At 41.1% G+C, this 14,845-nt stretch overlaps 1 protein-coding gene across 3 annotated transcripts in view; it reads left to right on the forward strand.

Moving 5' to 3' along the window:
* The window catches only part of FKBP15 (FKBP prolyl isomerase family member 15), a 50,665-nt gene that overhangs the window by 20,572 nt on the left and 15,248 nt on the right, over positions 1–14,845 (forward strand). For 2 of the 3 annotated variants that reach the window (XR_008389917.1, XM_037163479.2), the window contains exons 10-19: positions 2,117–2,259; positions 2,952–3,009; positions 5,312–5,419; positions 7,381–7,483; positions 7,955–8,061; positions 9,678–9,792; positions 12,230–12,339; positions 12,641–12,748; positions 13,188–13,282; positions 14,112–14,214. Coding sequence is in view for 2 of the 3 variants with exons in the window: in XM_037163479.2 (XP_037019374.2) it covers positions 2,117–2,259; positions 2,952–3,009; positions 5,312–5,419; positions 7,381–7,483; positions 7,955–8,061; positions 9,678–9,792; positions 12,230–12,339; positions 12,641–12,748; positions 13,188–13,282; positions 14,112–14,214 (1,050 nt within the window). In the remaining variant the exon portion in view is untranslated. The remainder of the gene's footprint in view (positions 1–2,116; positions 2,260–2,951; positions 3,010–5,311; positions 5,420–7,380; positions 7,484–7,954; positions 8,062–9,677; positions 9,793–12,229; positions 12,340–12,640; positions 12,749–13,187; positions 13,283–14,111; positions 14,215–14,845) is intronic. The other variant, XM_037163481.2, reaches the window with a different exon arrangement.

Consider the following 14,845-nt stretch of genomic DNA (forward strand, 5'->3'; position numbering starts at 1 on the left):
TAGTTAAGTAAAATGAGTCAATACGTTTGAAAACCAGATTCTGAAGACTTTTTTTGATACCAATGTTTATAATCTTACTGGCTTTCTATTTAGAGTCTCAGAGAGATCGTTGACTGAGCAAATCATTTTTCTACACTAGCCTTTGTATTTCGTCCTTAAAATAGTGATTCCTACCCACTTTTTGACTTAGTAATTCCAAGGCTACAAATTTATGCTATCAGTTTATTCTCACAAGTATATAAAAATATCTGTTTATTGATAGATATATAAAAATAGGTACATAGTTTCCTCCCTTCTGCTACATTGTTTATAATAGTAAAAACTGGAAACAACAAAGTGCCCATTATTAAGAGACTGGTCATGGTCTTTTCATAGAGTGAACTTTTGTGTAACTCTTAAAGAATATTCAAAATCTATTGTTAAGGGAAAGGAGAAAGTTGCAAAACAGTATGATAGTATGGTCTGTGTGTACACACACTTAAATATATACCTATGTATATTTACACAGGCATACATATGTACATATATGTTTGTATACAAGGGTGGGTAAAAGGTTTACACTTAAAAGAATGCAAAACAGAGTTAATAAAGCTATTTTAATAATCATAACCCGTATGTCTTTTTCCATACGAATATCCATAGGCCTGTTTTTGTCTACCCTGTATGTTTATAAATATACCTTTGTGTGTGTGTGTGTGTATATATATATATATATATATATATATATACTCATATATATATAGTCACATATATGCTCATATATCCTTAGAGAGTTTCTGCAAGTTTTAAAAGGAATGCTTCTAAAGTGATTTTCTCTGGAGAATGGAAATAGAATTCAGAAACTTTTTTACATTCTATCCCTTTGTACCATTTAAAAGTTTTGTTATGAATTTGTTTAATTTTTACAATGAAATTTATAACAAATTATAGTTAATTAAATTGAAGCTACCCCCCAAGGGAGAAAAAAAGACCCTTGTTGCTTTATACTGTTATTGTTGGGTCCAAGTGTTATAATGTCTGTGATCATAAACCATAAAATACAACAAATACATATTATGGTCATCCTTATTGTGGCCATTGTTCCTTCTACAACAGAGAAAGGATATGCTTCCCCACCTGGACACTGTTATCTCTGCGGGGTCACGCCAGCCTCTTTAACTGACGCGCCCACAACTGCCTTCTCTGTGGTCCTTGTAACCTCAGTTTTCCTTTGAGTCTGAGGACATCATGTCTGGTAATGGATAACAGACTAATTTGTATCCATTAAGAATGGCATTTGGGAACATCATAAAAAAATTACTTTTTTGCCAGTAAACGAATAATTACAAATTGAAATGCTTATTAAATTGACAAGACTGATGGAGAACACTTGTGCCCAGGGTGACAAGCGTGTTGAGGAGGACTTACACACTACCTGGACAGTGTAACATGGTTCACCCTTGCAGGTATGGAAATTTAGTGGTGTATATCAGAAGTTTTAAAAATGAGCATGCCTTTTATCCAACAGTTTAACTTCTGGGAAGTTCTGCTTTGGAAATATTTAAGGTTTTATGCAAAGATACAGATATAAAGCTATTTGTAGAAGTATTGTTTGTGATAGAGAGAATTAGAAATAACCTGAATGTATGTACAATGAGTAGGAATTGGTGAAATATATTTTGTAATAGCATTGATATTTATGACTTCTATTCCCAGAATTCTTTGGACATTTTTTTTTTTTGGTAGATAATAGAAGTTAAGGGCATGACCCTTGAAGTTAGGCATACTCTTTGGTAATTAAATGTGATGTTGTAGATCATTAACTTAGCAATGTGGAAATATGTTAATATGTCATTGAGTGAGCAAAGTGGATTGCAAAACGCTGTGGCCCCATTTTTATAAAAACACACATAAAATAAAGGTGAAATACTACATCCAAAATCCTACATTGTTATTGTTCAGTGGTTGGATTGCAGGTGATTCTTACCTTTTTTTTTTTTTACTTATCTACCTTTTCTGATTTGCCACAATGAGCAGGTAATGACTTGTATAATAGAGACTAAATAAAATGCAAGGAGGATGGAGGGGGAAGAGAGCCTTGGTGGTGACCTGTTTCACCTGTGCGTTCTTTCCCCAGGTGAAGTTTGCCAGAGATTCCGGCTCTGACGGGCACAGTGTGAGTTCCCGGGACTCTGCAGCTCCGTCACCTGTGCCCAGTGCCGATGGCCTGCCTGCTGATCCTGTTGTGTCACCCCCCACATCGGTGCCTTTCAAGTCAGGGTAAGATGCTAGAGTCATTATCAAGCCCTGTTATTGTCCATAAACATTATTCTGGGAGGGGTTCAGAAATAGGGGTATAGTTGCAAACTAAGAATTTCTAAATGTTAAAAATGGGATGGGAAAAAACACACATCAGATTTTTCTGACAAAGGACTAATATTTATAGTCTGTTAAAGCACTAACTTAGCCCTGGCTGGATTAGTGGATTGAACATGGGCCTATGAACCAAACAGCTGTGGTTTGGTTTGGGGCACATGCCTGGGTTGCAGGCCAGTTCTCAGTAGGGGACGCACAAGAGGCAGCCATACACTGATGTTTCTCTCCCTCTCTCCTTCCCTTCCCCTCTAAAGATAAATAAATAAAATCTTTTTTTTTAATTATTAAAAATAATAAAAAATTAAAAAGCACTAACTCAGATATTAAAGAATGCCTGTCAAATCCTGGAATAAAATTGGGCAAAAGGCATAGTCACAACATACATACCCAAGGGAAGAAATGTAAATAATAAGCATATGGATGGAAAATTGTTCTTCTTCACCAGCTTTCAGGGAGTAAGCAAACTCAAGAATTAAAATTCTCTTTTACTGTTAAATTGGCGAACATCGTGAGGAGCAGTCTGTTCATCCAGTAGGATCTGGACTGGTGATTACGGATTCTGTTTCCATTTCAGGATGTGCTCTGCTTGCTTTCAGGGAGCCAGCTCTTCGTGCCAAGTCCGACTCCCTCAGTGAGCAGCTCCCCGTCAGTGCAGTGAGTATATGGGTCCGTCTCCCTCAGCCTCAGTGTTCATGTGGAGGGTAGAGATTTTTTAAAACATTCAAGAACTGTAGATTTAGCTAGAATTTGATGACTACTTTATTCATATTACTTGGGAATCAGTATAAATTTTCCTGGGCTTCTGCATAGATAGACCTGAATTCAAATCTCTATTCGTATAGTCATGTGGCCTTAAGAAACTTACTTTGATCCTCAGCTTCTTTATTATTAAAATGGAAGTGATTCTCATCTCTCCCTAATAAGGTTCCTATAAGAATGGACTAGAGATGTATCTGTAAAACACTGAGCTCAGAGCCTGCTTATGGTGTGTTTTCAGTAATCCCTCAGGAGACTTTTATGAGGTTCAAATGAAATAATGCCTGTGGAGTTTTAGTGTCAGGCATATTGTAAAAGCTGATCATATTATCTTATTATTTTTGTAATACTGCATGTTATTGTAGTTATACTGCATATCTCCATACTTTTATCCTCTTAGAGGAAGGAGTCTTGCACTAATGCACCAGCTAGTTGACTTTGAAAAGGATGTTGGGCCTCTTCGTTTCCCCAAATACAAGATCAGATCAGCATACTGTTGTAGTAAAATTTGGATTTGAATGTGTTTAGGAGGATGTACATTGTGGTTTGCTGCTGTCTTGCCTGGTTCGTGACGGCATCTGAGTTTGCTGCCTGTGAAGAGGTGACGACTAAAGGACTTCAAGTCCCAGAGCCCCGTGGCCTTCACCCACCACACTGGGGAACAGGATAATTGTGTGGGATGAAATTGACAAGTAATTTCTCTCCACCCCTAGTTTACTTGGGTGGACTGAATACTTTTATATTCAGCCCAAAGAAAGAATTATTAAGCAAATAAACTAAGATGTGCAAAAAGTGATGCCCTAAACTTAGAAGGTTAAGCCAAAAAATCAGAAAAAAATCAAAAAACGTTTTTCAGATTTTTGAACAGGCACCAAAAAATTGTCCAGTATTTATTCTATGGTGCTCTCCAGACACGGCTACTGTTGTCACCTATTTCTAAGTTTTGGTGACTTGTGGAACACTAGTGGCCTTTTTCTTTTCTTTTTTTACTTTTTTAAAAACTGAGGCAAAATTCACATAACATAAATAACCATCTTCTTCTATTTTGATATTGAAGTTTTTATTTTCTGTTTTGAATAGGTAATTACATTTGTACGGTACAGTTAGCAGAACAATACAAGATATACGTTGAGAAGACTCATGCCCACCCCTGTCCCCATCTGTCTCATTCCGTCTCACCCCACCGCCTTTAGCAACAGCTTTTATTGCTTTTTTATATGTTCTTTCAGTGTTTCTTTATGCAGATGCAAGCAAATAGGAACATATATTTAATTTCTCTTCACCTTGCTTTTTACATATTACAATATATAACACAAGATCTTTCCACATTAGTGTATACAAAGTTTCCTCATTCATATTCTGTCTCTAGATCACACTGTTTTATTGTGTGGAGTCCTCCCTTGATGGATCCAACTTTTCTGATTATGCATCTGTCAGTTAAGAAAAAAATGAGTACATACTCCCAGTCTATGTCTATTTACAAATTATATAATAAAGCACTGTCAATTCCTGTAAACAGATTTACTGTCTTGCTGCTGTAGCTATAAAATAATTGTAAAATAGAGGTTGTGGTCATTTCTGTGCTCAGTAGATCATCTTGGGCACCCTCATAGGTATGTGCTCTACCTGGAAGGCTGTACTTTGAACCAGTTAATGGATACAGATGCTTCTAGCACAGGGGCTACTGTGAGGTCAGTGTGAATGCAGTCGTGTGCAGTGTGCAGTCAGCGCCAGGTCAGAGTTAAAAGCAGCTGAATTTAGAACAGAGCTGCTGTTCCCTTCCCTCCCCAAATCTCTTCTGAATGTCCACCTCCTGAATTTCTTCCAGGCTTTTGAGAAAGTATTATCATCTAAAATGCCTTACTTACTCTTTTAATCTGTACTTTAGGTTTTCATCTGTAAAATGAGAATAATTATGCATGGCAGGGAGACTTAAGTGAAATGAAGTAATACGTATGTATTACTTCATTCACTCTGTCTAATCCAAACATACAGGGAATTAATTTTACTGTTGCTGTTATTATGTATGAACCGTGCATGTTTCTAGGTCAGAAAATGCTCTCATTTTCTAGAAGAAATGGTTTCAAATAGATATGGCAGGGGGACTAGTTGAATGTGATACAAGAGCCACAGACATAGAGTTAACTGAAGGTCATGAACCTGGATTACAGTGGTTTTTATGACTTTCCTGTCTTTACAGAATCCTGATACAGCCAAGGCCAAGTTGATCTCTCGGATGGCTAAAATGGGCCAGGCCATGCTGCCCATCCTCCCACCACAGCTGGAGTCCAATGACTCGGAAATGGAAGTATGTTCCCCTGCCTGTATTAGGATGAGTAGCACAGAAGTTGCTATCTTCTGTTCCTTTCATTGAAATTACTACTTTTTCTGCCTCTAACCCAGAATCACTATTTAAGGGGTTTATATTCAAAATGATGCAGGTTGGTATTGACACATGTGTAGCAATTCTCCTGAGAAATGGAAGCAATTTCCTACATCTACCACAGGAACTGGGCAGTTTGAAGTAGGGAATTTGGCTTCTACTAGAAACTCTCTTGCCAGGAAAAATCACTCTTGAGGTAGTATGGTGCTCAAATCGTAAAAGATGTTCAACTTGTATTTGTTAATTGAATGTTTAGGTCTTCTTGGAAAATCTTGGTCTGCCCACTGATGTTACCTGTTACTAAAGATCACACTGTCGTGTCTTTAGTCATCGTATGTGGTGTGATTTTTTTTTTTTGAAGTTAAAGGATTTCGTTGCAACCAGGTCAGTTTTTTCTGTACTGCTTAGAAACTTTCAGATCTAAACATCACATGTGTTTTTAAAAGGTATTTACTATTTCATATTTAGATCTAAATTTTAATCCATGTTAAAATTGTTGTATAATATGAAGTAACAATTCTAACTTAATTCTTTTCTGTTGGTGAGTACCTTGTACAATGGAACCACCCTTTTTCAATTGGAATGCTTAATAGGGATTGAGAGTTTGGATTCTTTCACTCTGATGTAAAACATAGCAAAGGTCATACTCCTAAGAAGTATTTTTTCAAAATACTTTTACTTTTCACAACTTTGTTTTTTATCTTGTTTTAGAAAAGCTCTTAAGTAGATTTAACATTTAAAGGAAGATGAGATTTCTATGGCCTATTGTCATAGGATTGATTTTTATCTGATCTCCGGGAATGAAATTTGGATGAGAGCATATTCTTTATTAAATATTTTAAGTGCTACTTATTCTTTGTAGAATAATTTAAATTATTGAAAGAAGAGATATATTTAATAAACAGGGCATTCTTCTATATATATTGCTCTGTAACCTGATGTTTAAACTTGATGTCATATCATGAACATTTATGTCAATAATATAAATAAGGTAAGTAAATAAAGCATAGCATTATTACCTTTAAAGGCAACCCAGTGTGCTATAATATTGATTTATCATAATTCCATTCACTGTGTTAAACATTTAGGTTAGTGTAGAGCTGTGGGGATGTAAAAGTGGGGTGCTTCTCCAGCAATGCGTAGTACACGTCTGAGAATGTCAGGGACAGGAGGCGGCGTCGCAGTGAGAGAGCGTTGGAGCCGGCAGCCCCTGAGGTGCAGCACATCCGGTCGCGGTCACTGTGTGCCGTGCCTCAGGTTTTTCCTTCCCTCCTGTGCAGAAGGAGGACGTTTAAACATGACTTTCTTTAGAGTTACAGTAGGGAACAAACAACATTGCTTTGATTTTTATGAAAAGAAAGACTGGGGGAAAAACACTAATAATATATTATCCCAAAACATTATGGTAACGAAGTGCAGTGAATCCCACTCTGTCTGATTTTCATTGAGCACTTTGAGGTGTACGGAGATTATTTGGCAGAAATGAAGAGCCTGAATTATTTCCTGGGTTTCCTTGCAAGAGACCCCACTTCTGCAGGGACAGACGAGGTCAGTCTTACTTACAGTCACTGCTTTTTGGGTAAATGATATGTTCTGGAGAGCAGTCATTTTAGCTGCTTCAGATAATAAAACTTAAACAACTTAGAATATTTGAGGAAGTTATATGTAATTATTTGAGATGATTTACAAGGAGAAGGGATCTTATGCTATTACATAATAGAGTGCTACCTCCCAACAGCCCACGCCCTGAGCTCTTGCCATCCTGCTTGCTTTCCCTTCCCCCTCTTTGCCTAGGAGCCCTGTGTCGTAAGCAGGTTTCGGGTGGTCAGCCTTAGTGTTCAGTTAGGGACTCAAACATAATAACGAAAGGCTGGTGCCTGTTTCAGGAAGTGAACGCTCTGCGAGGAGCCGGGCAGCCGGTGCCGAATCCACCTGTCCAGCCCTCTCTTCAGCCAGCCCAGCCTCCGCTACCGCAGGTGACCACACACGGTAAGGAAGCTCTCCGAGGGTGTGTGGCCTTGAATTGGGTCAGCACCAGAGTAATTGTCACTATTCCTTAAACTGTTAGGCTGTATCATTTTAGTGCTGAAAACTGGACTAGGGTGTAAACTCCTCAGTTTGTCCCTGGATAGGGCATTTTCAGACCTGGAGATGTCTTTGGTCTGCCTGCTGTGTTGCATTATCAGTTTTGCAGATCTGTGTTCCGCTAATGAGATACCTCCCTCTAATCTGTGTAATTCTGCACTTCCTGTCACCTGATGGGATTGTCCTTCTGGGTCACATGTACCCAAGAACACCCACTTTTGTTCTTCTGGCCCGTGGCTAAGACTCTGGTAGAGTTGGTTTAGGAGATTAGGTGAGGATTGTGGTTGAGTCTGAAGCCTGATGGTATGTAAGGTGCTACTCTGGACTCACACGAGCAAGGATGGCTAACGATGAAAACGTCCTGCTTTATCTTAGCACCTCAGCCACCTGCTACCGGGCTCCAGGCACCCTCTGCTGCCTTAATGCAAGTTGCATCTCTCGATTCCCACTCAGCTGTATCCGGAAATTCCCAGTCCTTTCAGGTAACAACATTTTAAAACCATATTATTTATAAACTATAATTAATTACAGCTCTAGTTAATTCTCTTCTTCCTACACAATTTGTGTAGTAGCAGCTCCCTACAGCCAGAGATTATAGTGTTTCCCCTTCCTCGGCCACCACTTTTTTATCCCTAAACCAGTCAAAGGATTACACGCCTTATAGGTTGTTATAAAGATTAAATGCAGGAACAAACAAAGCACGTGGTACACAGTCTGGGCGCACAGTCAAGGCCCGCTCCACGTTCATTTCCTTTCTTCTCCACACTTATTATCTAGTTCAGGGGTATAATTTACGCCTTCTTTGTTCTTATCCCTCAAACAGCTGCGAGGCTAAGGTTCTGCACTGTACTCCGCACAGTGGTTGTAGGGTAAGGGTGGAGGCTACATAGAAAATGCAGCTGGACTCTGATGTCTGTCCTCCAAAGTGATCCCTTAAAGTAGGTTTTTTCATTTAAAAAAAAGATTTTGTTTATATATTTTCGGGGGGGGAAGGAGGGAGAAGGAGAAGGGGAGAAACATCCATGTGCAAGAGATACATAGATCACTTGACTCTCACACACCCCCAGCTGGGGACCTGGCCCACAACCCGGGCATGTGCGCTGACTGGGAATCAAACCAGCAACCTTTTGGTTCACAGGCAGCACCCTGTTTTTACAAAAGGCAGTGACAGCAGCCTATCTACCTCTGCTGACTGTTGTCTGGATTGTGGACATTTTCTTCCGTCTCTATGCATTTGATGCATGAGACATACTCCCAGTGGTAACAGGGCCTCACTTTCTTGGTGATTCTTAATGGAAGAATAGGAGTGATGGTGGGCAGACTCTGTTCCATTAGGAACAGAATTACCTTGATGGAGAATTACCATCCTGTAGACTAAGATATTTTTTAATGTGTTGTTAATGGGTAGTTATATCTGTCTCTGGAAATGAGCTGCATTTTTTTTTACTTCAAGGAAGAATAACCATCATCATTAAAGAGACAGCTGCAGTTTGTTGAGCATTTACTATCTGCCAGGCACTTAACCTAACTTACCAGCTGTTAGGAACTTTACATAAGTGTCACTTCATTTAGTTCACACGACAACCCTAAGAAGTGGTGTTACTGTTTCCATTTTATAGTTGAGGCGAATGAGGCTCAGAGGAAAATGAGAGCTCTTGGTCGCATAGATAAGCGTTAGAAACTAGCCAGGAAGAGGTCTCCTTTGGAACCTGGTGGTGGATTTGGTTTGGCATCTCTGCACACCTCTTCTTTTACCTCAATGGAAAGTCAGCAGCGTTGTCTTAGTTTTAACATTTCTTAGACCATAAGTAGGCCCTATGGCTGGGGAATGAATTCCTACTTAATTAAATTATGTCTCCAGAGGACTGGGGAGTGACCAGAGACACCCTACGCCCACTACTGGGTAGGACTGCAGTGACCAGGTTACAAAGCTGACACTCCTCCTGGGGTTCTTACTTGATACCAAACCCTAATCTCATCCATCTCAGCTTCAATGAGTTTGAGCCTCGTTCCAGCTTGTCTACTTTATTTCGTCAAAGATAAATTAAGCAAAAAAGACACAAATGTATAAGCTCACTGTAACTTGGTATTTTCTCAGCCCTACGCAGGTGTGTCAGCCTATGCTTATCCCCAGGTGTCGACCGTCGCCTCCCAGCTGCAGCCCGCTCGGCCCTTGTACCCAGCACCGCTCTCTCAGTCTCCCCATTTTCAAGGTGAGGAGCGATCCCTTTAGTTTCTCACCTGCTTTTGCTGTGCTCGCCTTCCTCCCATCGCTGTTTCGTAGTTACTCCAATTAGATCTCTGCCTTTTCTTTCTTACCTTTTTTTTGAAGATTTTATTATTTTTAGAGTGAGGGGCAGGGAGGGAGAAGGAGAAGGAGAGAAACATTGACGTGCGAGAGAAACTTCAGATGCTTGCCTCTCACATGCCCCCAACTGGGGAGCTGGCCCAAAACCCAAGCATGTGCCTTTACTGGGAATCAAACTGACGACCTTCCTTCTGGTTGGCGGGACAGTGCCCGACCCACTGAACCACAGCAGTCGGGGCCTTATCTTTTTGTAAATAGCTTTCTCCAGATGTCATTTACATGCCTTACAGTTCATTCACTTGAAGTGTATAATTCAGTTTTTTTTAAAGTAAGTGTAGAGAGTTGTGCAATCATCACCACAACCCAGTTTTTAAACATTTTCATCATCCTTCCAAAAAACTCTCATCTCGCTTTCTTGGCTTTCGTTTCTTGCATTTTCTCCCACCAGCTGTTTTCAGTTTCTCTGCCTGAGTGGCTCTGTGAAGGTTACAGAAAATAGTAAAACATTGGAGGAAATCTGGAGAAAGCAGAATGAGTGTTTGTGGATGTTCAGTATCTCAAATGAAAACTGATTTGTTAAAATTTTTAAATTATAAAAATAATATACTCCCATTAAAAAGTCAAACAACACAAAAGGGTGTAGAGAGGAAAGCACTGTCCTCCATCATTAAAACCCCTGACCACAGGGAACTGTTACTGACAGGTACTTGGGTAACTTCTTAGATCCCTCATTTGCATGTGCATGTGTGAGCGTCTTGTATATAAAACAAAACAGAATGAAACGTGAACAGCTACAATGGTGTCCTCCCTTCTTGTTCTACAGCTTTTTAAAAATTCTTAATTCTCACTCAACGTGTTTGTTGATTTTAGAGAGGGGGAAGGGAGGAAGAGAAACATCGATATGAGGGAGAAACATTGATTGGTTGCCTCTCACATATGTCCCAACCAAAGACTGAACCTGCAACCTAGGCATGTGCTCTGACCAGGAATCGAACCGTGACCTTTTGGTTTATGGGATGACGCTCCAACCTATTGAGCCATACTGGTCAGGGCCTACAGCTTGTCTTTTACATAAAAATCACCTTTGTTGTTAGAATAGTGGTAGGGAGATTTCCCAGATGCAGCCTTTGTCTGGAAGCCCTGCCCCTGCTCTGTCTAGGAAACGGTGAAGTCTGTCATCTCCTCTGGAAAGCCTTCCCTGATTTCTACCATCATTCCTTCTTCTCCTCTCAGAGACACAGTTGTGTATATATGTCACCAAGGAGTTAGTTAATCTTGCCTTTCTTTATGCTCCTCTTGTACCTTGTACATGGTCCATTTTTTGCACTTAAAACACTATGCTAATGATCTGTTTACATGGGAGTCTCCTCTCACCAGACTGAATTCACTGAAGGGCAGGAGCCATGTTTTATTCATTGCTGCATCCCTGGTTCCTGGTACAGTGCCTAGCACACAGTCAGATGAATGGAGAAGCAATCTAAGCAGCTAGTGCTGCGGCAGACCACAGTGGGCATGCTTGTGCCCTTGGACCAGACTCTATCCCCCAGTGCATTTTGCAGGAGCATAGTTTAGCTTTGGAGCCCTTTTGCTTCGGTCTGCTTGTGGGGTCGATGCTGACATGGCTCTCCTACCACCCATGAGAAGGGCTGGCCTGGGGGCCCTTAGCCAGAAAGAATGTGTATTGTTTTGGGAATGGTTGAACTTTCTCCTTATCTCCTTTTGGGAGCAGCTTCTTGTCCTGTGATTGCTTCCTGACCTTTTCTTTCTGCATGCACACAGTGAGGTAATGTAGTTTAGAGTCACATGTAGGACATGTGCCTCCTTTGTCAGCAACCCCTTATAATGAACCTCGGGCTGGAGAGGGTGCGGTCCCTCTCTCATACTGACCCGCTGCCCCCTGTGCACTCCTCTGTAATGTCATAAACAGCGTGTCCACATCTGCTAGGCTTCAGGGCGGCTTTTTTCAGAATAGCATGAACACTTAAGCAGCTACCCTGTTTGGGGCTCTTCGCATTACAATTGGCGCCATGAACAGGATATTCCAGAAAATACCCATTTAGTGGACTGTGCATGATGACATGCCAGGTGGGGGGGGCCCGGGGGAGTCCTGGGCTGGTGTGCCAGTTCCCGGGGGGGGGCGCCCTCAACGCTCGCACTGGCCTGGCGAAAGACCTTCATGGGGGGAAAGGAAGAAGTAGCCGAAGCCAAAGTACAGACAGCACTCCTAGTATTTGGAAATGTTCACTTCCTTCTTTCCTCTGCTGAGAGAGCTGTTGTCTTTTCTTCATATAGTATTCTCTGCTCCAGTTTCGTAACTTTCTTTTTCACTTATTTCTGTTTAGGATCTGGTGACATGGCTTCCTTTCTCATGACTGAAGCCCGTCAGCATAACACTGAAATTCGAATGGCAGTCAGCAAAGTGGCTGATAAAATGGATCATCTCATGACTAAGGTGACTGAGTTAGGTTAGCGGCCATGTTGAAAGTGGGTACAAGCAGGGGGGTACAAATAGGGAGCAACCAGGGTTGTAGGTAAACTCTTCCTTGGTCTCCTGTATTCATATAGTTAGTAATTATTTCCCTAGAAGGTAGTTATTGTTTTGGCATCCATTTAGCAGAAGAAAATTCTAGCGTACATTAGAGATTGTCTCAGAAACTCATTAGCATCCTCAAAAAAGTGGTTCTCTGTTGGGTACATTATATTTCCCTATTTAAAAATTTCTGACAGAAGTCTTTCTGGCACCCCTTCGGCAGGTTGAAGAGTTACAGAAGCATAGTGCTGGCAATTCCCTGTTCATTCCTGGCATGTCGGTTACAATGGAAACGAAGATGATCATGAGCAACATCCAGCGAATTATTCAGGTGAGAGTGGCCGGGAACAGAACACTCAGCCTGGAGGTCTTGCCCCTACCCTCTCCCAAGATGCACTGCCCATTTAACCTCCACTCCGGAAATGGAGAGCATGTGATAAATGCTACACTGAGGGGGCAAGTTCTGGAAAGTCCCTTATGGCTTAACTCAGTCTGGGTGACTTTTCACTATGTGTTCAGGGGGAAACCTTTCTTTTTGACCATATTTCAGAATTTTGCTTCATTGTACAGCCATTTATGTGCTTAATCTATTGAGTATAGTGTGGTAAGGTATAAATTGATATGTTGTTTTAAATATTATTTCTATATGGACATAAGTTCTAGTTTTTTGTCTCAAAATATGTAACAGCATCACTGTCCAAGTTGATTCCCTTTTATCTGGTACTTTTCTCTTAAAAACTCAAGTTATATATCACACATTTTGAATTTAGGAGAATGAAAGATTGAAGCAAGAGATCCTTGAGAAGAGCAGTCGGATAGAAGAACAGAATGACAAGATTAGCGAACTAATTGAACGAAATCAGAGGTAATAACATACTGGACACTAGCTAGGATGGACAAAAGGGTTTAATTTGTAAATACCCATGTTAAATAAATGTATGTTTAGGGCAGTTTATCAGTATTTCTTCTTTCTCTGTTTCCTGCCTGTCATGTAAACTATTGCTTATTTTCTGAGAGGCGTTTCGGTAGAAAGACCTCAGTCGGCCTGTGTCTGAATGCCAGCAGTGCTCTTCTTCGTCTGTGTTGCCTGGCTGTGGGCGTTTTGTTCGTTCCTGTCGGCCCTAGTTTCCTTGTCGTAAAAGTAGTGTTAACACTCAGAACTCCGGTATCAACCTTCCTCTTCTGTGTAGGCTGACTCTATTTAATCAACCAGAACCTCACTGATTTCCGTGTGAAACCCAAGTGTTTTGTAATTTTTCTAGATCCTTTTGAAGACTTGGGGGGCAGGAATCAGGGCTACATATCATAACATATAGTATTTCACTTTGAAAAATCATTCTTCATGTTTCTCTTCTCCAGCGTGTCTTGTCTCTCGCATGGAAGGGGGGCAGGGGGTGTCTTTCTTTTCTTCCCTCCTTGCAGCCTTCTCACTCCAGTCTCTTGCCTTCTCATCCCCACTCACCACACACCCTTCCAATTTCTCTCTCCTTCCTTATGCTAGTTCAAAGCAGTGCACCTCCAGCCCAGGTGTCTGCCTCCAACTTGATTACTCCAGCTCTAAGGGAAACAAAATGCCTTCAGATTGTTTTCATGAAGGTATAGAGCAATGTTGTGCGGATTGAATGCACATTGGGTTACACCTGGAATACATTTGGTGCTTGACAGATGTTTTCTTTTTCCCTATTTATTCATAGATATGTTGAGCAGAGTAACCTGATGATGGAAAAGAGGAACAACTCACTTCAAACAGCCACAGAAAACACACAGGCAAGAGTATTGCATGCTGAGCAAGAGAAGGTAAAGTAACTGGGAAAGCAAAGCCCAGGATGTGTAGAGCTGAGGAGCGGTCCTATGTATGTACTTACACGTCTGCTTTTCAGCAGAACTGTTGCCATCGTTGGGAAGGGAACGAGAAAAGTTTGAATAGATGTTAATATGTCCATCATCTTGATATCTGTTATGTAATATACTTTGCAATAAATGGACTCAGAAATGATCACTGATCTTAATAATTTAAGGAAAGAATTATACAGTTTAGGGTGTAAAGGCCATCTGGCTACAACATCTGTCGCCCCACTGGTCTCCAGGGTTGACTCAGCTGACCCGGCTGGCCAGGCAGGTGTCCCCGTCCTCCCTCACCAAACCGATCCATGGTGTCCCTCCCGAAGCTGTGCGCTCAAAGAGGGCGACCTTCCCCACTAGAGGAGAGGACTGGCCTTCGGTCAGAGGTACAGGAGTAGCTGCGCTCCCTGCCAGAGCCTCCAGACAAGCCCTCCAGGTCCATTTGTGAGAGCGTGTGGAGTAGCCAAGCTTGCAGGACTGCAGGCGCACCCGAATGAGGCACCGCCACGGCAGTCTGCCTTTCTTCACACGACATCATTAAAATTCTTGTTTTAAAAAAGAGTTACACAGCGTATTACAAACTAAA

Source organism: Artibeus jamaicensis, unplaced genomic scaffold (assembly GCF_021234435.1).
Source record: "Artibeus jamaicensis isolate MK-2021 breed Jamaican fruit bat unplaced genomic scaffold, CSHL_Jam_final scaffold_1964, whole genome shotgun sequence".
NCBI lineage: Eukaryota > Metazoa > Chordata > Mammalia > Chiroptera > Phyllostomidae > Artibeus > Artibeus jamaicensis.